We start from the raw sequence: 22,583 nt of genomic DNA, 5'->3' as shown, positions 1-22,583 counted from the left end.
CAGCATCTCGCCCAAGCCACCTAGGCAACAGGGTTAAGCTGCCACTGCCGCCCCCCCACCCCCGCCTTAAGGAACAACCAGACCAGGCTCTCACTTCTCTGCCTCCTGCCTCTCCTCCCACCTCAACCTCTCATCCTCCCCCAGGAGAGAGAAAAGAATGGAGTCTTTCCATTTGGTCCCAGGTGGCAGAGCACGCGGGGGGGGGGGTGGAAATAGGCTAGCCAAGACTGGCTCGCCTAGCAACACTGGGAACATAGCGGGAGAGATTAAGGGGGGAGGCAGCCTCTCCTGCCGTCCGGCATCTGTGCAGATACTGTTGCGCCAGCGGGCCTCTCCCTCTGTGGTCCTGCTGCCATCTCCACCATACCTTGCAGGGCAGGGGAGGGCGGGGGCGCATTCTGCTCAGCATTCCCTCCCACCTCCTTGATGCAATACTGTATCATTTAGAGAGGGGCAGCCCCACATTCTGTTCGTTCGACACCAGGCATCAGCAAGGACAACTCGACAGACACCCACTCCCAGAGCTCAGGGGCTCAAGATTATGCCGTCACAGCAACTCTTTCTGGCCTGTTGACAGTTGACATACATGCCTATGAACTACTTCAGTTGAAGGGCAGGTAACAGACAGACAACTGACAGTACAATCTAAGCACCTCTACTTAGAACTCAGTCCCACCAAGTTCAGTGGGGCTTACTTTCCAGCAATAGTCTTTGGTATACCCAACAGCAGGCCGTACAGTGGTACCTCGGGTTAAGAATTTAATTCGTTCCAGAGGTCCGTTCTTAACCTGAAACTGTTCTTAACCTGAAGCACCACTTTAGCTAATGGGGCCTCCTGCTGCTGCCGCGCCGCCAGAGCACAATTTCTGTTCTCATCCTGAAGCAAGTTCTTAACTAGAGGTACTATCTCTAGGTTAGCGGAGTCTGTAACCTGAAGCGTATGTAACCTGAAGCATATGTCACCCGAGGTACCACTGTACTAAGAAAGCCATCCCCTCACTGCCTCCAGAAACAGCAGGAGGAGGAACAGCAACAGCAGCAGCAGGTGGAGGGCGAAAGAGGCACCAAGAAAAGTTAAATTCAGCAGCCTGTATAAGTTATGCAAATTTGCATGAGCTCTGATTTTATAGGGTGAAATTCAATGTTGCACTATGACGGCTGTTCCATCAGCAGAAGCACTTCTGCTTGCTAGATGGAGCAGTTCTCTTCTCCCAACCCTTCAGAGCATACCTGGGGGAGGCATGGGGGGAGGGGGAGCCCAGGTGGACTAGCAGGAGCACTGGCTTTTGCGAGTAGGACAACTTAGTTGAATCTGGCCCTTATAATTATTATCAGGTAATCGTGGGCTTGAAAGTGATCCCCCCCCAAAAAAAGACTAGGCATTTTAGCCCCTCCTCAACCAGAACTTTTGTTTCAGGAGGCTTCGCCCACAAGCTTGTTGTTGTTGTTATTGTTTGCAGGGTTGTAGGTTTGAGCCCCACATTGGGTAAAAGTCCTGCATGACTAGATGACCCTTGTGATTCCCTTCAACTCTACAATTCTAGGTTTCTATGTAACTAAGCTCTGATAGATGGGGGAGGGATTCTTCTTGGGTGCTGAGAGATGCTTGTTGGCTTATTATTATCTTAGCATCCATAAGGACTAGAAACTTCCTTTTAAACATCATTTTAAAAAGTCAGTTTTCCAAGCAAGTCGAAACACCCTACATTTCTTCTGCACTCTGCCATCACACTGAAGCACCTAAGGGAGCAAGTAGCCAGAATTTGAAGGCTGTCTGATATGATCACCAGCTACATATTTAAGCAGTTTCTATACAACTTCTTCTTCTAAAGAAGTCACACCAAAACAGTAAAGCATAATAACTACACAATTAAAATCAATATATAACTTAACAGAAGTTAAAAAAACACCACCAAGCAGCAGATAATAGAAGCATATTCATTACAGCCAGCCCCTTCATTCCCAGCACAGGATCCCAGCCATCCCACATTGGCATAACAAAATCAAAAACAGGACTAGAAAAGAAAGATCTTGCAGGTATACATCTATAGAAATCAATAAAGGAGCCAAACACAGCTCTTGGGGGAGGGAGTTCCATATTATATGATGCATGTGTGGAGTATGCTAGCAGCAGCAGCAAATAAAACAGGCATCTAGGAGAAGGATCCCCCGTAATTCCACGAGAGAAATCCAAGGCAGATGCGCAAACGTCCGAGAGCCCGCATGTGAAGGAGAGCAAAGGTGGTGGAGGCAGGGGGTGCGTGCGCATGTGTGTATCTGGGTTTGTCACAGATTGGTGAGCAAGTTAATCTCAGACTCCCTGACACGTGGAATAAAATCACGATCCCGTAATGGAATTCATTTGTCTTCCTGTCCAGGGAGAGGACAACCCCAGCACGGCGTGCCAGAATGGAGGAGAATAAAACATCAGGACAAGGGCTTCGCACAAGGCAACAGGGCACCGTGCGGAGCCTGGAGGAAGACGGGGGAGACACGGATGAGGCGCGGGGGTGGGGGTGTTAATTTTCAGCCTCTTAATGAGGAAAAACTCTAGGGCGCTGGCAGTCTCACTCCAGAGCACCTACAGAGGAAATAATGACCTTGATTTGGACCAAGCTGCTACCCCAGGAAATGGAAGAGCATCTTGTTTAAGATGCTATTTAACACAAGTGAGCTGGGGCCATTTCACACATTACACAGCAACAAACCCAGCCATACAATGCATAGCAAATTACTGCCAGGTCTGGTTCTCTGCAAGCATGTGCATCGTGCACAAACACCTGTCAAACACCTGCTTATCACATTCACATTTTTTTAATATGCATTGCCAAAACATAATTCATGAACACCCTGTACAGGATGGGTTAGGGAATGTGAAGCTCTCTGGGTGCTTCCCAACTACAACTCCCATCATCCCTGACCATTAGCTATGCCAGCTGGAGCTGATGGGAACTGGAGTCCCGGTGTCCTCTGGAAAGCCATGGGTTTCCCATCCTTGCTTTAAAATGAATCCGCAAGGGCACAAGACACCTGGGGATTGCTTAGTGCAAATCTAGCTCCAATTCCTGCACTGCAGGGGGTTGGACTAGACGACCCTCAGATTCCCCTCCAACTCTATGATTCTATGATGCTGTTTTTGAACAGGAGCCTGAACAAGAACAGCACAGATTACAAGCAGCTTGGGCCCCAAGAGATCATCTCCCACCTTATGTCACCGAAGGATCACCAGGATAAACCAAGAACTCCCTCTTGAGCTTGCCATTTGTGCACCAGGAAAAGAAGAGGCTATCATCATGGCAAATCTTCCATTCCAGAGGCCCCCCCCCCCAGGCACACTGACCCTCGTGTTCCTATATCGCAGGCACTTTTGAAGGACAGAGACAAGGCAATAAGGGGTAGCATTTTTTGTGTCTGTTCGTTTAAAAGCACTTGGCATTTTTAATGTAATTGCTTTTTGGCCTGTGCCTTTGATATTGGGGGGACCAGCTGCAATACAGCAAGGGTTGGGAGGAAGGCATGTCAACATCTACCAGTAGATCAGCAAGAACTTCTTACTCCCAATTGCTTTACTCCCCCTCCCCGGTGCCCTAAATTATACTGCTGAAATTAGGAACACTTGAAGGAAACCCGGAGTGGATCTTTGTGTGGAAGGGCTGTGGGGGTTCCATATAGTTCTGGTATTCAAAATAAACCCCTGGGTTGAGAATTCGTTATTTCTCAGTGTGTTACCTTTGCACCTGACTCCACTTGTTGGATCTTGACATCCTACTGCAAATAACCAAAGATATTCCTGCAAGTCTCATGTCTGCCCACCCAGGTAATAGAGCAGATGTGAGGAACCTTTGGCCCTCCAGATGCTGCTGAACTATACCTCCCATCAGCCCCTGTAAGCAGGGCCAATGGCCAGGGAAGATGGAAGCTGTAGTTTAGCAACAACAGGAAGGCTGAAGATTCCCACACCTGTAATAGAGGACAGGAAACCCAACATTTAATATTTGTGCAGGAAAGACTGGCTCAGCTGCAGCTTGCCTGACCACCTGCACCTGCCAAAATTCTCTCTTCAGCACAACCACTGAAAGTGCCCTCTACTGTATCCAGCCACTCTAGGCAGTATATCACAGGTTAGGACCATCAAACCGTGGTCACACATACAAGGCTTTAAATGACAAAGAAAGAAAGAGGTGGTATGGGACACAGGAAGGTGAGAGGGCAATACCAGGATTCCCAGACAAGTCAGTCCAGTCTCATGCTAGTCATATGTAGCCAGCATGTCCACTTAAGAACACATGCAGTATAGTGACTAGAACTGCAGTAGTCAACATGGTGCCCTCCAGATGCTGTGGGACTACAACTCCCATCATCCCTGTCCGTTAGCCATGCTGTCTGAGGCTGAGAGGAGTTGGAGTCTGGCAAAATCAGAAGAGTATCACATCAGCTACCCCTGGGCAATGTTAGAAACTCAGATATACAATCTAGGTGCCAAATGGTTCCTTAAACCGGGTTTGCAGTCACCAAAATAAAATGCCATTTTTTGGCCAGGCGACTCAAATGTCATATTTTTCTATACGACTTTTTGGTTCCTGAAATTCATTCTGGTTGTGCAGATAAAATATAATGGGTAGAATTTTGCAGGGTGAACTGTTAGTATGTGAAAACAGTCAAGATCAAAGGACTCCCAGGCATGCACCTCCAGATTGTGGAACCATCAGGCGCCATCCTGGTGCCCAGGCATCTTCACGTGGTTGCAAGTGGCTGATAGCTAGGTGCAAATGTGCCTGGTGAATTTTGAACACTGGGCTAAAGTTTTCACATCACTACTCATCTATGAACCATTCCATCTCAGCCTAACCTACCCTGCAGGATTGTGGTGGAGGCTTTTACAGAAAGCGGAACAAATCCTTTTATTTATAGTGTGCTGAGCAACTTGGAGGAAGTGCAGGATGAAAACAGTAAGGCTGTGTACACATTACCATTTACTCTGGCTCCAGTACGCTCCCAGCGCTGGCGTTTGAAGTTGTGTACACATGGCATAAGCTGCAACACACAGCTATCCTGTAGTTTCTTGAGAAATACTGCTGATAGATGCAATTCCCCTCAAACCAGCTTCCATCCAGTCTGAAAGCCTAAGCCACACTTAGGAAGAGGTTTCTACATTTTTAGCTGTTCTTATTTTTAATCTATAAGCCGCCTTTGGTGCCTGAAAGGGCAGGGTATAAATCCATCAATCAATCAATCAATCAATCAATCAAGACAGCTGTTGCGCATGCAGAGACAACAGCTTCACAAACAGGAATTCTGGAAGGTTGCAGGTGTGGGGAAGGTGAACAGGTAAGACACATTGGGTGAAGAGATCCCTGCCCGGTCTCTGGTGTGTACAGCAACATGCAGATGCAACTTGATATGTAGCTGAAGGGTGGGGTGGGGCAACCTCACTGTATTTTAAGCCACTAATGTGTACATGGCCTAAGTAAGAATGAAGTTAAAAATACACAGGGTGTCCCTATCTACCAGCTTTCCACCACCAGAGAGGCAAGAATGCAGTTCTAACAAATCCAGTGTGCAAGCTTTCCATTGAAGCGCAGACATCTCTGAAGTGAGGGGAACACCTCTTTTGAAGACTAGACTAAAGCAGCCAACTCTGTTGGATGCAAGGACAAGCACATTCTTCTCACGCCACCTGGACCCAAACATCACAAACAGACCAGCAAAGCAGGGTGGGCATTTGCTGGTTATCACAAAGCAGGACAAGACATAGAGAGCAGCAAGAGTCTGTGAAATATAGTGTCAGTAGTCTGGCTCTTCCTGAACCACCACCGTGGCCTTCTTAAAAATAAAAAAATACCCAGATTCAGCTGCTAGGGAAAGAGGACTGCAAAGGGTTTATAAAAAGCTGCAACAGGGTGTTGTTTTGGCTGAGCAATTCTGGTTTGTCAATACCCATCGGAATCCCAAGGGAGCCAGGGATACAGTTTGAAGTGGGAAGTAGATGTGCTCCGCAAGTCTGTCCGTCCAGCCATCCTTCCTTCCCCCACCTCCAGCTGCCACCTTCCTTCCATTACCACAGAGCGGGGGAACCTTTATCAGCCAAAGGGTCACATTCCCTTTGGGGCAACATTCCAAGGGGCAGAGGAAAGAGTGGGTGGAGCCATGAATGCAAATTTTACCTTTGAACCAGAAAGCTAGTTTCTACACACACTCACATCCTCCATCCGGGCAAGCAAGAGGCATCGTCAGAGTTCAAGGACCATATTCCAGCCAGGCAAAAACACTCAAGAAAGCTGCAAAGAGGGGTACAAAGGGGCTGTGGAGAGATTGAAGGGTCAGGTATAGAGGTCTAGGAGGCTGCATTTGGCCCCTAGGCCTGATATTCCTCACCTCTGCACCACCACAAATAGTCAGGAACAGCTGCATATGCACTGCTAAACCAAAGGTTGAACAGAGGCTCAAATGATGGTTTTCCAAGCAGGAAGGAGCGCCATGTGTTTAAGAAAGTTATAAAATTTGTCAGGTTACTTTACCAGTATACAGTCTCAAAGCAAGTCCCCCACCCAATCCAATTGATGGATTTTTAAAAAAAAGCAATTAATGCTAAATACACAATATTAAGATGCACAGGCTAAAAATGTTCATTTTTAAAAAATCAACAGGGGTGTATTGAAAACTGTTGTCCAGCTCATGCAACAGACTTCTGCTTCAGCAAGGGGATTTCCCCTTCCTCTCCTCCCTGCCTGCAGCCACAAAATATGGGACCCTCTGGAGCAGTTTGATGAGGGGGCAGCATGGAGGAAGAGAGGAAGGGGAAGTCCTGCTGCAAGAGGGGAACTCCGCTTCCACAGTGTTGGATCCAACCCAGTATCAGCTGGAAAAAGCTTTTCAGCAGGAGAGAAATGGGTAGGAGGAATTCTCTGGGACATGGAGTTTGAGAAGGTGAGTGCTCCCTCTCTCCAAAAAAAAGGTGCTACCCCAAGTCCGCATTTAATCTCAAGAAGAAACTTAGAACAAGGCCTTCCCTCTTAATCTACAGACAATATTTTTTTGAGAGGAGGGAGAAGAACTAATACATATAGATGAGAATTTAACAGGCCTGAGCACCATTTGGGGAATTGCTCAGTTTTTATGAGTTTGATTGATTTATACCCCACCTCTCCAAGGTGCTCAAGGGGACACACAAGGCTTCCCCTCCTAGCCTTCCCCAATGCTGTCCTCACAACAACCCTGTAAGGAAGGCGGGGCTAAGAGACAGTGACTGGCGCAAGGTTATCCCAAGAGCTTATTATTGGCTGAACGGGGATCTGAACCCTGCTCTCTCAGGCCCTCGCCTAGCACTCTAACCACTACACCACACGGACTCCACACAAATGCACCCCACATGTGTACAAGGACGGTGGGGGCACACTTCTTCCACCATCAGGGTCAGGCAACTGCCCAAGCAGCAGCTGTTCTGCGCCAGCCCCTCCTTCAGAAGCGCCTCCCTCCAGAGCTGCTGCTTTCTCTCTTTTCTCCAGTCTTGCTTATGTTATCTTTACTACTGCCAAGCCAGCTAAGTTACTTCTTTTCCCCCTTTTCCAGCCCTCCAAAGGGGATAGGGAGGATGAAAACCTGATGCCTGAAAAGTGCAAAAGTCAGTCTGTTTCCAAGGACTGTACACCAGCTGCTTTTACCATTGCAGCTATCTTTTACTGCACCGATTCTACATCACACCCAGCACCTTGAAATCCAAACAGGGCAGCAGGCAGCACAGAAATGCCTTAAATTAATTGCTTACTTTCAGGGTGAGAGATTCTTCTAGTAGAACGGGCCACACTGGTTCTGGAGCACAGATACACAAATGCGTACATAGTGAAGCACGTGCGAAACATCCAGAGACTTTTCCGGGGAGATTCTCCTTATCTGCTGTTTAGATATCCACACAAAGATGGGAGCAGAGAAGAGGCGCTGACCAGTTCCCTGCCAACCACCCTTGAGAAGCAAAAAAGAAAAGGGGAAGAGGATGGCTTTGAGGCACCGCCACTGTGCACTGGAAAGGGGACCAGGGTTGTACGATGGGCCAGAGAAGAACCAGGGAGGGGGAGAAAAGCTTCTACCCAGTATACAAAGACCCTTTCATAGGGTCTGGAGACGGAGACTGGAGCCAGGCAGCATGGAGATCATTCCAAAAAGCAACCTAGCTGTGTTACCACAAACGCAGAAATACAGTGCCTTATGGAGGCTAGGGCAGAGAACTGGCAGGACAGATCCCTGGGCTTATAGGGTGGCCATGTGTCCTACCTTACAAAGCACAGTCCTCTACATCAGGCATGTCCAACTTTCAAGAGACTGCGATCTACTCCCACTATAAAAAAACCTGGCAGTGACAACTTTCTGGAAAGCGGAAATAGACGGGGATTAGCAATTACAGTCCACTCCCTTCATCATTCCCCTGTGCCACTGCTGAACCTCAATTTAACTGGCAAGAGGGATGAGCCAAAGAACCTCTCTACATTTTCAAGGCAAGCCCAAGCCTTGGGAAAAAAGAGGGGGTGGGGAGAAGAGTATAGTTACTTCCCCACCCACCCCACACTTAATGGTCATTCACTCAAGAGAAGCAGGGAGAGGCCATTGCACAGTGATAGAACATGCAGAAGGTCTTTCCTGGCATCTCCAGGTAGGGCTTGGGAAAACCCTGTCTGAAATTCCAAAGGGTCTATAGAAGTCAGCATAGATAATACAGAGATGGATGGATGGACCAAAGATCTGTCTCAAGAGAAGGCTGCTTCCCATGCTCCTTTCTTACCTGACAGACAGAAGCACACTTTACCAAGGGTCTCTGGCTTCCCTGTACCCAGCCAAAAAAACAGGCCTCCTATAGGAACTCTGCTCTCATACAACCACTTCCTGAGTTTCCCCCTCTCATCGGCATCTTAATTATATTAATAATGAAAGTCGCCTGCATGAAAACAGGAGATTTGTTGCTTAGGCGCTCATCTGCTCCCGCTGCTTATTCCCCCACTTTAAAACTGTAATCCGCTGCTGGGGACACTACAATTAGCTGCCTCAGAGATGGTTGCAGTGTCACAGCGGATTAGGACTTCAGCCGGGTACCAAGCAAGAGTCCGCGGATAAAGCACTAAGTGACTGCCATCTTGCTTTCAGGCAAAGAAATTGTCAGCCACCCTGAGAATTAGGGGCCAGGGTGGCAGAGGGAGAGAATGAAATCTCCAGTTATACATCCTGGTCTCCGAAACAAAGGGCCTTGAATCACAGGATCAGAAATGGTCCCCTGTTAAGAGATGCCTCGGACCGGCTCCCAACAACCTCTCTGCATTTCTGGGCCATTAAGACTGACTGGGACCGGTTTTGCTCACGCCACAATGAACCACCAGCCTTGTGAAGTAGTCCTCAGCACACCTCACCCACCCAAATCCTGTTTACTTAGCTCCGCTTTTAGCACAATTGGAAACCTGGAAGGGGTGTGTGAAGGGATTAAGGGAAAGGAAGAGAACTGGATGTTTAGGGGAAACATATGACAGCAGAACTTTTCCCCAACATGCATCACCATGCTGCTGTTGTAGCAGCAGCTCAATAAACCCCACAAGCATCAACAGCTGGCAAAAAAGCAAGACTTAGCGAGAAAAAGGGTAAACTCATTCCTCCAGCCTCCCCTGCTCCCCAAGAGCAAGCCACATTCCCTGTATGCACCAACCCCCAGGCCTTTCCATCTACTGCCAGCTATTAAACCTGCAGAAGCAAGGTCTGAATCTTCCTCCTCCTCTTCCCCCCTCCCTCGCCCTTGCCATCCATCAGCCGCCAGGGGTTAATTCCAGCTCCACCAGGTTATTCTCCCCTCAGTGCTTCTGACTCACTAATGATGTGCAAGGGATACAAAGACAGGCTGCAGAGCAGATACACAATCCACTCCCCCCCCCCAAACAATCTCTCTGTTCCCAGCAGTGACTGCCTCCCTCTGTCCCCCTCACCCCACCCCTCTCCAGCCTCCGGATACACCTGTGTGTGGCAGGGAGAGCTATTAACCCACTGCATGCAAGCCAGAGGAGATTCCTGGAACAAAAAAAGAAAAAAAAAGAAAAGCAGCAGGATATATAGGGCGAGATTGGAGGACAAAGAAGTAACTTCCTTGCAGCTACAGGAGTGTGAGAGTCAGAGAAAGGTGACTGCCCAAGCTTCCAGCCCTGGGAGGTTTACACCACCAAAAGCACACAGTCTGTGGCTAACACATACACCCTTATTGCAAGGCCTGCGGGAGGGGGGAAAATCCTGTCACTTGAGTGCATGGGTCACAACCACGAGCAGCATAGCAAGGAGGGCGCTCTGTGTTCACATGCACGCAAACACACCCAGCAAGTCTCGGAAGATATCAGGCAGCTCATTAGAGATGTCTCAAGCAAAACTGCCAGGAAACAGGGCAAGAGACTGTCCAAGGGAATGCTCCCCTTTTCAACGCCACATCCCCACAGACACATGTTCACTCTGCCCAGGGGCTTCTCCCACCAGTAAAACAGGAGGAGGCATCTGTTCCTGACAAATAATACCTAGTTGCAATCTTCAGCAGGAAGGTCAGCATCGCATTTGCAATGGCCAGGCTGGGATGGCCAGTGGTTGCCCAGCTCTGGGTAGATAGATAACCAGCAGGGTTTCCTTATGTGCTCCACAGGTGGGGAAAGCCAAAGGCACACTTAAAAGACTGAAGCTGCTGCTGAAGGTGGGCATCTTAAGTCACAGCCGCACCATGCTTTTAAAGCTCTTGTAACACTTTAACAGTCATGGTTCCTTCCCTGTCCCCCCAAGAATCCTGGGAGTTGTAGTTATGGATCCCAACCCACCAGTTCAAAACCAAGAGTATGGATGACCTTTCCATCACACAAGCCCTATGTCTTATGTAAGGCGCAGGGCACAGGCACAGACTGACCAACCTTGGCAGGAAACTAGTCCAAGAGATGGTCAGCAAGAATTTACAGTAAACTGCTCTACTTGCTATCATGGCAAGTAAAGACTGCAGTATTGGGAACAGATCCATTCAATCTTCCTCATCCCAGAAGATTTCCACACTGAAGCCATCAAGATCCTAATCCTAGCTCTATTAACTCAATAAAACCCTCTAGCTGAAAATGTTAAAACACACAATTTCCAATGATAGCCAAGGAAAATAATGAGTGGCTCTAAACAAGCTAAAGGAAATTATAAATTTTGAATTGCCTTAAGCCAAGATTCTATAGTTTGATGGTAAAACCACCAAATGCTCAAGATCCCTGATCATCTTATTTATTTATTCCCCAAGATTTATATACCGCCTGATTGTAAAAACAGACAAACCTCAAAACAGTTTGCAAAAAAAGACAGTTATAGGTCTAGCATCTCTCATCCAGTTTTACTTATTTCTGGAGTGAGGCATTTCCCTTGAAATTCACACATGGGGATGCTGCTGGCCTATTTATAAAAAAACGTTTCCCTTTTTCTTCAGATAAATCAAACACCAATAAAACTACAGCATTTTGTATAGTAGTCAGAAGCCCTCTTTGCATTAGAATTCTATTTAAAACCAACAGCTCAAACTTTCTCTATATCTTTATTTACCATCTTCAAATTTTGACCATATGCCAATCCTTCACTTTAAAAGGCCTGAAACACCCAAAGCATGTTTACTACTACCCACAAGAGCTTATTTAATTCAAAATACTTAAGTCATTGTTAAGAATGCACTGTGTGTAGAAAATGGATGGGGGTTTTTTCTTCCTCTCATTGCTGCATCCAATGATGCTGCATGTTGGAAGATTCAGGACCGATAAAAGTACTTCACACAGTACAGTTAAAACTATGGAATCTGCTTCCTTAAGATATAGTGACAGCCACCAAAGAATCAAGAGGCTTTTCCCTGTAGAAGAAATGATGGAACAGGCTCCTCCCTCCAGCAACTGTAACCTGGAAACACCCATTTCAGAGGAGAGATGCAGAGCCACTCCATCAGCACAGCTTGAGAGACCAAGGGCTCTCTGCTCCTTGCTCTCCTTTCCTTTCAACCTTCCCACCCCATTAGAAGAACTTGTAACTAAGAACTTGAATCAAAGTTTGCTTTTTTTCTTCCTCCCTCCAAATCATTTTTCCTTTTGTGTCGTATCTTTTTAGTTTACGCCCGTGGGTAGGGAATGTCTTGTTGGTAGTGACCTGTTAAAGGTAAAGGTACCCCTGCCCGTACGGGCCAGTCGTGTCCGACTCTAGGGTTGTGCGCCCATCTCGCTCAAGAGGCCGGGAGCCGGCGCTGTCCGAAGACACTTCCGGGTCACGTGGCCAGCGTGACGAAGCTGCAGCTGGCGAGCCAGCACCAGCACAGCACACGAAAACGCTGTTTACCTTCCGGCTATAAAGCGGTACCTATTTATCTACTTGCACTTAAGGGTGCTTTCAAACTGCTAGGTGGGCAGGAGCTGGGACCGAAAGACGGGAGCTCACCCCGCCGCGGGGATTCAAACCGCCGACCATATGATCGGCAAGTCCTAGGCACTGAGGTTTTACCCACAGCGCCACCCGCGTCCGTATAGTGACCTGTTAGGCGTTATTAAAAAAAAAAACCCACAAGCTTTGATCTTGGGAATTATAGGAACCAAACTACCTAAACAGTACAGAAATTTATTTACATATGCAACTACAGCTGCCAGAATGTTATTTGCCCAAAAATGGAAATAAGAAGTCTCCACAAGAGAAGAATGACTACAGTAACTAATGGATTATGCAGAAATGGCAAAACTTACTGAAGAATAAGAAATCAAGACAACAAACTTTTTATAAAGGAATGGAAATTGTTTATTGAATATTTACAAACAAACTGTAAAAAGGTTAAGACATTGGCAGGATTATTGTAATAACTTGCAGTTTCAAAGAACATATATGAAAACAGATGAATAAAATAATAAGTCAAGATAATTTGGAATATGCAGGGAATGATGAAAACAAATTTAAGGGATCACAGAAAGAGGAGGAAGTCGAGGTTTGAAATGTTAGAATTATTGTTGAATTGTATATAAATGAAAATTATAAATAAAATTATGTTAGGCACTTCAGCATTAAAAGTCAGATGAAAACTTCAGAATAGCAAAAGAAAGCAGGTGGCCAGGCAGGTCTCCTTCGGGAAATTTCAAAATCAGGATATCACAACACGGTTCCTTCTTTTGTGTCTCCAGTAGCCACCTGCCTCACTTTAGACTGCTGAGGCCTATGGAGGAGGATCTTCTGTGGACAGAGTAATGTAGGATCAGGTGTCCCTTCAGATACCTGGATCCCAAGCTGTGCTGCCACTTAAAAACATAGGCACCAACACTTTGAACGGATCAGGAGAAAAGGGCCAATGAAACTCTTCAAACTCTTGCATAATCTGTTCCATGCACTGGCACCAACTCCAAGGGCCCTAGGCACCCACAAAATTCTCACTGATGTCGCACACACACATTGCTGAGCACCCATGTGCTGGGGCCCAAGTCGGTGCCTCTGGCTTTTTTTTAGGGGAACAGGTCTAAGTTCTTGAGCTTTTTTTACAGGGGGGCTTCCCAAAGTTGTTGACCTTTTGAAAAAAGTTAGTGTGCAGAATTAAAATAAATTGCTCACTAACAACACATCCGCTAACAGACACAGCGCTACAGCAGACAACAAAGGAACGCTCACTAAATGCAGGGAAGACCAAGGGGGGAGGGTGGCGGAGACATGATTCTAAACAACACGAGCGATAAGGATCTGGCAATCGACCACGATCATCCGGGGATCGACCTGTCGATTGCGGTCGACCAGTTGGACACCCCTGTTGTACAGCAACTGCAGTTTCGGAACAGTCTTCAAAGGCAGCCCCAGGTATAACACTTTACAGTAGCCAGGAGCAGACACAGCTGGCTGGCCAGTCTCAGCTGGTGAAATGTGGGCCATGCCACCAAGGCACTTGGTCCTCTAACGACAGCGCTTGATCCAGGACACACACACCCCCCGCAAAGCTACGAACTTCATCAGAATATGGTGGCGTTTCCAGCCTCCCTGGCTAGGACGCAGGTGCCAGGCTGCTGCTAGGCTGCGCTGCCAAGACAGGTTCAGTGTGATTTAGTGGAAGGAGATTACATCCCCACAACAATGAGCATGGCAGCCCAGGCACCAAGTAAGCAACGTGGGAGCTATTACAACCCAAGCTTCCCTCTCGTCCGCTACACTAAGCTTTGCTGCAGAGCCCAAGGGCACCCTCGGGCCTTCTCCTGGAAAGCTCAGCTCTTTCCCTCCCACTGCAGAGCCGGGGCCTCTCCCCACAAGGATAGGATCATTAGAGGTCAGGAAGTTGCTATGAATCCACAAGAGGAGGAGCAGGAGGGAGGGAGGGGGCAAGGAGAGTTGTTTCTCACCCTGCCCCCCCCCCCCACTGCCTGCTCCAGCACATTCGATCTCCCCCACATGCTGCTTAAGCTGACACAGACATTCCACACAAAATCCCCTTTGATCGCCAGAAATGCCTGCCCAGAGCTACAATCTGACCTGCCTGCCAGCCATTATTGCTTCCTCTCTTCTTTTTCTTTCTTCCCAGAGAAGAGGCAGAGAGAGAGAGAGAGAGAGAAGAGGCATGTCCCCTCTGCAGAGGTACACTAAAACAAACAAACAAAAAACATGGTTCCTGCAGCCCCATGGGCTTATGAGGCTAGGCCGCCAACTCCTGCTTCAAAAGCAGCAAGCCATGTGCTAAGCAAGATGGCCGCTGCCCTCACCTAGCAACCCTGGCTCTCGTTCACTATGAATCCCTATGAATCCCTCCGAGATAACCGAAGGCCAAGTGTGGGCTTAGAATAGCCAAGCGTGCTAATTAGAAGTGAAAATTGTGTGTATGAGTTGGGGAGGGGAGGGGAGGGGAGAGAAAGAAAGTGTGGATAAAAAGAGGAACGCTTGAGAAAGGCCTGTAGGATACCAGTGTTCACCATTTGATAGCCCTCTATCCCACCATCCCACTCCCTCTGTCAAAAAAATAAATAATCTAATGTCCAAGTGGCTACTTAACTATTTAGCCAGCATGGGCATTATTTGCTCACCTGCGTTTTTCATGCTCTCAACTGCTCTGTGACGTTTGTTGCCATTTTTACACAGACAAAGAAACCTCCACAGTTGACTTGGAGATTTGAACCTAGGTTCAGTGGACCCATAGGACCTTTCAGAGTTACAAGCTTGAGTTTATTTACCCTGGGCAGGGCTGTAACTCCAGAGGTGCCCCCTACATATTTTGGAGTACAGTTCCCATCAGGCCCAATGAGTGTGGCCAATGATCAGAGAGATTATTATGGATGTTGTGGTCCAGGCAACATCTGGAAGACATCAGTTTGGGGGAAAGTGCTTTATAACAATAGGATCCCTCTGCATTTAACCAGGTACGTGTGTATGACTTCAACAGATGCAGCCTTTCTTCGCTGTATCCGCATGGCTGGAACAGCTGCACCTGTGAAGGTTCTGCCTGTGCAAAGCATCCTGCTAGGGAACAAAACAGAAAGTGCCAATCCTAGGATTAGGATTTATTTTTTTTAAGTCTGGCTAATTACTCCAAAGACACATGCCCAAACTCCCGAAGCACGTATAAGAAATCAGCAAATATAAGGAGCTTTGGAGCCCTCAGTGACCTTCCGCTTTTCACACCTGCTCTGTAGGCCCACAGTTGTGCTGCCCTCTAAACCAAGCCATATGGTACCTCAGAGATGTCCTTGAAGGAAGGTGCCAGGGCCGCAGTTAAAATATGTTTGGGAATGGGAAGTTATGCCTTACTGGAGTAAGAGGGCAGCAAAGCCCAAGGTTACTCAGCATCATTTGCAAGTGGCTGAAGCCAGGCACACCTTACAGGGTGATCCAGTGTGGGAGGCAGGGCGGAAAAGAACTTTCTTGTATTTGCTAACAGGGTTGGGTTCAATTCTCTTTGGCATTCCTAGCCGCTGCCACAGTGGATAGCCACATATCTGGCAGATTTAGACCATTTAACATAGTCACTATTTGTGTGGCTGTCCTTAGTGGAGGGATATCAGCTGAGAGTTGTGAGGCTTGTCACTGTTCATTAAAGTTGCCAGCAGGAGGTGTAGGAGGAAAGGGGAGGGGGGAGCATGAAATCCTTCCACTCAGTGCTCACGCCACAGCTTAAAATGCCTTGCTCACACTTCGATGGCATCTGATGGGAGTAGGAGAAGGAAAGCAACAAGAGGATGGGAAAATGAAGCTCTTGCCTCTGTTGGCAAGTAGTTTTTGTTGGAAACAGCACGGGCAGGGAATTTCTCGTTTTCAAATTCATGCATTTCCTCACCATGCTTTGCCTACTACCTGGTTTCTACAGGCACTAAAATCTAGCAACTTGCAACAAAAGAAAGCTTTTGGACAAACACAGGAACGTAATCCAAACCCTTTGGCCATGAAGCCCACGTGCCTTTTGCAGTGAAAAATACTTCTCCTTAAAGAAAGGTACCAGGTTCGATTTCCAGCATCTCCAAGTAGGGCTGGGAAAGATTCTTGTCTGAAGCCCTGGAGAAACACTGCCAGTTAGGGCTTGTCCACACTTCCACTTGTTCTGTGCCTAGAAAGCACCAGTCATTATTTTCTGCTTCACCTGTGCTTTCTAGGCACGGGTCTGAGCGCTTTCTCCCTTGCCCCACTCCTTTCTCAGGGGAAACAAGCTCTTTAGTGCTAAATCAGAGCAAACATAAACCCTGAGAAGACCCGAATTGTTTGCTCCATCTGAGTGCTAAAGAGCAGTTTTCGGGGGTGGAGGGAAAGCAGCAGGTCAAGAAAAAGTGTAGCTAAGCCCTTAGGTGTCCCCAGATGGATGGATCAATGATCTGGTTCAGTATAAGCCAGTTTCCTGTGTACTTGTCCCATGGAACCAAGTGAAACTTTATTCTGAGCAAACCAAATACATGTAAGATTGGAAGCCTAGTAAAGGTAAAAGGTAAAGGACCCCTAGACAGTTAAGTCCAGTCAAAGGTGACTATGGGGTGCGGCACTCATCTAGCTTTCAGACCAAGGGAGCCGGTGTTTGTCCACAGACAGCTTTCCAGGTCATGTGGCCAGCATCACTAAGCCACTTCTGGCACAAGGGGACACCGTGACGAGTGCCAGAGCACACAGCAATGCTATTTACCTTCCCACTGCAGCGATACCTCTTTATCTACTAGTACTGGTGTGCTTTTGAAATGCTAGGTTGGCAGGAGCTGGGACAGAGCAACGGGAGTTCATATCATTGCACGTATCCGAACCACCGACCTTCTGATCGGCAAACCCAAGAGGCTCGGTGGTTTAGACCACAGTGCCACTGAAGTCCTGCCACATTCCTAGTAGCTCTGGGCAAAACAATGGTTTTTGTTGACAAGGAAAGTAAATGCTGATGCTGTTTGATTGGCAGAATAAAAGGCTCATATTTCAAGAACCACAATACTGCAAAGCCTGGACAGTTGGAGGGCACAAAATAGGTGCTCATGGAGCTTCCAATTCACACATAGTAATACCCTCCCTCTTTTGTGGTTTGAGACAAACAGTTTTATCTGTTTATTGGAACTGGCAAACTAAGTTAAGGTTTGCCACAAATCAGGAAAAAATAGGGATTCGCAATACACAAGGTAAAGAGGCAATGTGTGAGGCCAAGGCCCTTTGAAAGTTTGGCTTTATTTCTGAAGTAAACCATTCTGATAGATGGCCATGATTTAATATTGAGACAATAAGTGTTAGCTCAAACATGCTTGTTTAACACAAAATTTGAATACAATATAGTGGTGTGTGTTTTTTAAGACAGCTAATAATTGAATATATATATATTTAAAGATGATTTAACTGGTTTTTCAATTATTGATTTTTATCTACAGTGTGCAGTAGTGAATGATCACCCTCAGATTTAAAGTGCTACTAAATAGTATACTCATTCAATCAGCCCTATCCTCTCCCACTACACAGGTATTACACACACACACACCTCTCTTTATATTCCATTCCATAAGCACCCATGTTCCACATCAATGAACCCAAAATCCTATGCTCAGATTAACTGTTACATATCAGTGGGATTTATGTGCATTTGCTCATTTTACATAAAATGTTTATGCTTAAGTTCAGACGGGGGTGGGGGTGGAATCTGCCACCAGCAGAAAAGTACCAGTGCATCAGGAGTACTGGCATTGACGAGAAGGGAATATGACCAAGTCTTCTCTGGGGTGGACCAGAACTTTACCCCTCCCAAAATACTGGAGACACCTGAAGAGATTGTGTATGCTCCTACTCAAGTGCTTTCTCTATCCACCATGAGGACTAGAAACTTAAAGCAGGATCTTAAAAATCCCAACTGCCCCTGAAATTCCAAGCATGTCTTCCACAATCAGACAAAGACATAGGGTTTCTGCTCTGCCTCAAGTCAGAGGAAAACTGACCAAACAAGAGTCAAAGGCTTCTACTTGCTTTCTTCATATTCAGCCTGCCCAATTATGCTGCCCCAAAGACAGATTCCCAGTTAACTACATGATCGGAGGAGGTCAGGCTCAGCACAGCAGCTGTATTTAAGACCTCAGCAGAGGAAGGGGTTGGAGATAGCAAAAAAGGACTGTGATTTTAGGAGGGGGGGGAGGGTTTGGCATTGCAGGCGAAAGAAGAAAGCAGCCTGAGCTAATCAGGTGCAAGTGGCAGTGCATATAAGAGAGGGGAAATCAGCCGACTGCAGGCGCACTGCTGGCAGGGAGTCTCTACTCAATCTTCCTGCAGGTTTCAGGCTGTTAGACAACTAGGCCAGAAGGCCTGAAAGTGCAATCAGCATTTAACCACCAGGGCCAACAGCAATCACAGCAGTGGGAAGGAGTAGGCGGAGCAGCGCCAGAGCCCCAGAGAAGGGGTGCAGTGACACACAAGAGCAGTTTCAGCCACACCACACAGACCCAGACACTGGAGCACGGCTGCTGCTGCTGCTGCTGAAGGCAGAACTGCCCGCAAACCCATTATGCACTCCCTCCCTGTGCATTTGGCACTGTGTGGCAGGGGTCCCATCTGCTGGAACACCATTACTCACGAGGAGCACAACCCCACCCCACCCCTAAAAGAGAGTGCCAAGGTACAGGGGCATGCTTCTGCTTTTGCAAATAGCCACAGGCCACCCCCAGAAGGGAAATCTGAAAAGTCCCCGTCTGCAGGTTAGGTGCATCCGAAAGCTAAGGTCACACATAAGATGGCACCAAAATATTAAAAGGGCAAGGTGGGGGAAAGGACTTAATTTGGGGGGGGGGGCTGTCCCTTTAACTCTTTTCTTTCTGAGCCAAGCAAACCCAAACTGCTCTCCCGCCCTCTCCTACCTTGTGCTGCAAGACAATTCTGCAATTTCCACACACACACACAGCCCTGGGATTCCTGCCTTCAAATCTTGCTCAGAAGGAGCGAGAGTGCAGAGCCGAGCTGCTAGTTAACGGCCGCTCATTAACAGCCCTCTGGGACGAGCAGGGTAGCCAGGGCACCTGCAACCTCCAACTAATGAGCTCCATTACTGTCCTGAAGCCCCGAGCACAAATGAGGGGGCAGAGGACTCTTATCCGCAACGATGGCTGGCGCGCCATAAGCCCCATCACCCCCAATTTTGCCAACCTTGCAGGGAGCCACGGCTGACAACCAGCTTGCGCAGGCTTACCGAAGCTGGCAAGGGAAGTGGAAGTGGCAATTCTCACACCCAGGGTGCAAGCAAACCTCTGTTGCCAGGGGCGCCTCTCATTAATAAGCACATGGGAGAACATCCCTCTTCATAGGAGTTTCGGAGTTTGGGGTGAGGGGGATAGTGATGGTAGCATGTGGCTCCCCACACCGTGGAACAGGATAGTAGTGACAACCAGAAATTAGGGAGGGGGCGAAAAGGCTCAGATTTGACTTGTGGCAATGGCAGAGTATAGGGGAGGCAGTGGAGCTTCTGTTGCTGAGAAGCACCCATCCCAGTGTTAGAAATTCCCCAGGTGCCAGGCACATTTTGCAATTGGCACCAGTCCAATTGCGACCACAAGGAGATTTCTGGATGCTAGGTTGGCAGCCAACATCTCCATCTTGCTGGCCCCTCCAGCATTCTTAAGCAGGTAAGGAGAGCGTATTTATTGCATTTGTATATCCCACCTTTTCCTCCAAGGTTTACGTGGCCCAAGGTCACCAACTGAGCTTCATGACTGAGTGGAGATTTGAACCCTAATCCCCCAGGTCCTATAGCGGCACTCTAACCACTACATCACACTGCCTTCCTAGAGTATTTCTGCTATGGGGCAGCTATATAAATTAAGTAGGCGAATAAATATGGGGATGCAAAATTTCACTTAGGGAAGGCTCTGAAACATTTTCCTTGAAGCTTGAATTTGTTTCATTGTTTTATTTGATGTGTTGTAGGTGGCTCTGGGATTCCCCCCCCCCCTTAAAATAGAAAGTGGTATAGAAACAAAATGAATAATAATAAGAAGCTTCATTGAAGTAGAAAAAAGGCGCCTGAATATTTTGTTGTGGTGACCGTAACCCAGGTTGAAAGTCCCATTTAGCAATTAGCTTATATATCTGAATTTCTAACACTGCTCATCCTCACCACAAACATACTTCTACGGCCCCCACTCCCCGGAACACTCCCTCCTGCCTTCGTCTCTTGACGCTAACTCGAGCCAAAGCCAGCCGCAATGGGTGGATGCTGTCCTGCAGAGGGCTAGGTCAAGAATGTCAGGCAAGGATGTGGGGAAGGCACATATGCAGGACCGAGCCAGCCAGCCGCACAACTTATCTTCCCCCATATGGCGAAGAAGAGCAGGAATAGGATCTGAGGGGAACCCTGGAGCAACAGCCAAATAAGATGCCAGCTGCTCCAGAGCAGATTCATATATGGAGCCAAGCCTTCCAGGGAGCTGAAAGCAGCAGCATTTCCCTATAAACCAAGCGAGGCAAATTTACAGCACAACCCTATACGCTGTCTGCTCAGAAGTCCCATTGAGTTCAACAGGACTGGAGCCTTAAACAAGCTCCAGGATTATCTAACCGCCATACATCCCGCCCCCACCTCCCAATTTTAGCAAGTTTGGGGAATTGAATTTGACAAGAGGATTCCTCAATAATTGTCGTGGGGGAAAACACTACAGTTCCCAGGGTTCCTGGGGGTGGGAGGGGACAGCCTGACAGCTAAAACTGATTTAAAACCAAGTCACATTTGTAGCACAGATGTACCTCCAGGGCCCTGCTGCAAAGTCAACATGGGATGATTCTTGTCCTTTAATTGGTCTGAGATCATTACCCAGCCTCTGTTGCTTGTCCAAGGAGCTTAGAAACCCCAAATGTGCCAAGCAAAATATGTGACGGATGGAGCACAAGCTCCGGATCCCAGGACTGCAGGAAGCACTGTGTGTGGCGCTGGGGTGGGGGGAGAAGAGGATGCCTTGCCAGACCCAGCACTATAATCTTTCTTTGCATCCAAAGAACAGCAAGGAGACCCTCTCGCTGAGCCACTGCCACCACTTGGCAGAAGCCACCCCTGTTTATCTGAGCCACATACCTGCATCAATGAGAGCGACAGCTGGGCAGATTTCTCCTGGCCTTCTGAGTGCTCAGTTCAGCGACTCCAAACCTCCCAACCCTGCAGGAGCCAAAAACACAAACAACCACCCCAGGCTCTAATCTCAGCCCCATTCCACTAAATAAATAAATAAATAAATAAATAAATAAATAGGTTCTTCAGTTCAGCACCTAGCATTTAGGTCGTAGCAGTCATTCCACACGGAAACAGGAGGTCCTGTTTCAGTTTACTTCCTCTGCAAAAGAATGAAAAATTGGGAGATTTTAAGTGCCAAAGCTTAAAAATGAAAGCCACCATTAGGTGCAGGGCTATAGATCAATTCCTGGCATCTCCAGGCAGGGCTTTGGAAAGGATTCCTGGCTGAAACCCTGGAGAACCACTGCTGCTGGTCAGTGTAGACAACACTGAGCCAGATGGACCTGACTTCCCACGTCCCTATTAGGAAACACCAACACTGCACCACGTACAAGCTTAAGGACCCAGACTAGATTCCTCCATGGACTTCTCATCTACCATCCTGGTAACCTTAGCTCCCCCATTGGTGAAATGGGAGCCCCTCAAAGAGATGTGGAGGTCCATCATTACGGTCTAGATAAGGGCCGACCCACCTATTGGGTAAGGTGAAGCAACTGCTTCAGACAGCAAGATTCACTGGGGCAGCAGATGCTGATGCTGTTCTTTCTTCCACTCCTGTTCCTGATGCAAATCTTTCCTCACCTCACCCCTTCTTCCCTGGTGGGTAGAGGGGGTGCCATTTTGGGGTCCACCTCAGGTGTCAGAACGTCTAGGGCCAGCCCTTGTCTAGATGGGCCACTTGATGCCAGAAAATAAAATTTTAAAAAGCAAGGATTTTTTGGTTGCCAATTTTTTCTTCGAAAGACATACAACCTGTGCTTTCAATAACCAGCAAAACGACGCTGAGGATGACAGACAGGAGAACCTAATCCCATACCTGCCGAGCCTCCCCTAAGATGCAGCAATTAAAAAAGCACAGAAACACCCTTCAAGGGCAGGTGTTGATAACTCTAGCCTAGAGCCTGTGAGTCAACACAGG

General features: G+C 47.7%; 1 protein-coding gene across 7 annotated transcripts in view; it reads right to left on the bottom strand.

Moving 5' to 3' along the window:
• AHDC1 (AT-hook DNA binding motif containing 1) overlaps nucleotides 1-22,583 on the bottom strand; it is a 194,800-nt gene that overhangs the window by 135,453 nt on the left and 36,764 nt on the right. Inside the window, exon 1 of one of the 7 annotated variants that reach the window (XM_083750609.1) lies at nucleotides 4,971-5,046. The exons of the other annotated variants lie outside the window; for them this stretch is intronic. Coding sequence (XP_083606735.1) covers nucleotides 4,971-5,031 — 61 coding nt within the window. The 5' untranslated portion in view covers nucleotides 5,032-5,046. Of the gene's footprint in view, nucleotides 1-4,970; nucleotides 5,047-22,583 lie in introns of those variants that run through there. 7 annotated transcript variants of the gene reach the window in all.

This window comes from Podarcis gaigeae, assembly GCF_964106915.1.
Source record: "Podarcis gaigeae genome assembly, chromosome: 8".
NCBI classification, from domain to species: domain Eukaryota; kingdom Metazoa; phylum Chordata; class Lepidosauria; order Squamata; family Lacertidae; genus Podarcis; species Podarcis gaigeae.
Note: the sequence above shows the minus strand (reverse complement) of the source record. Positions and strands in the feature narration are given on the sequence as shown.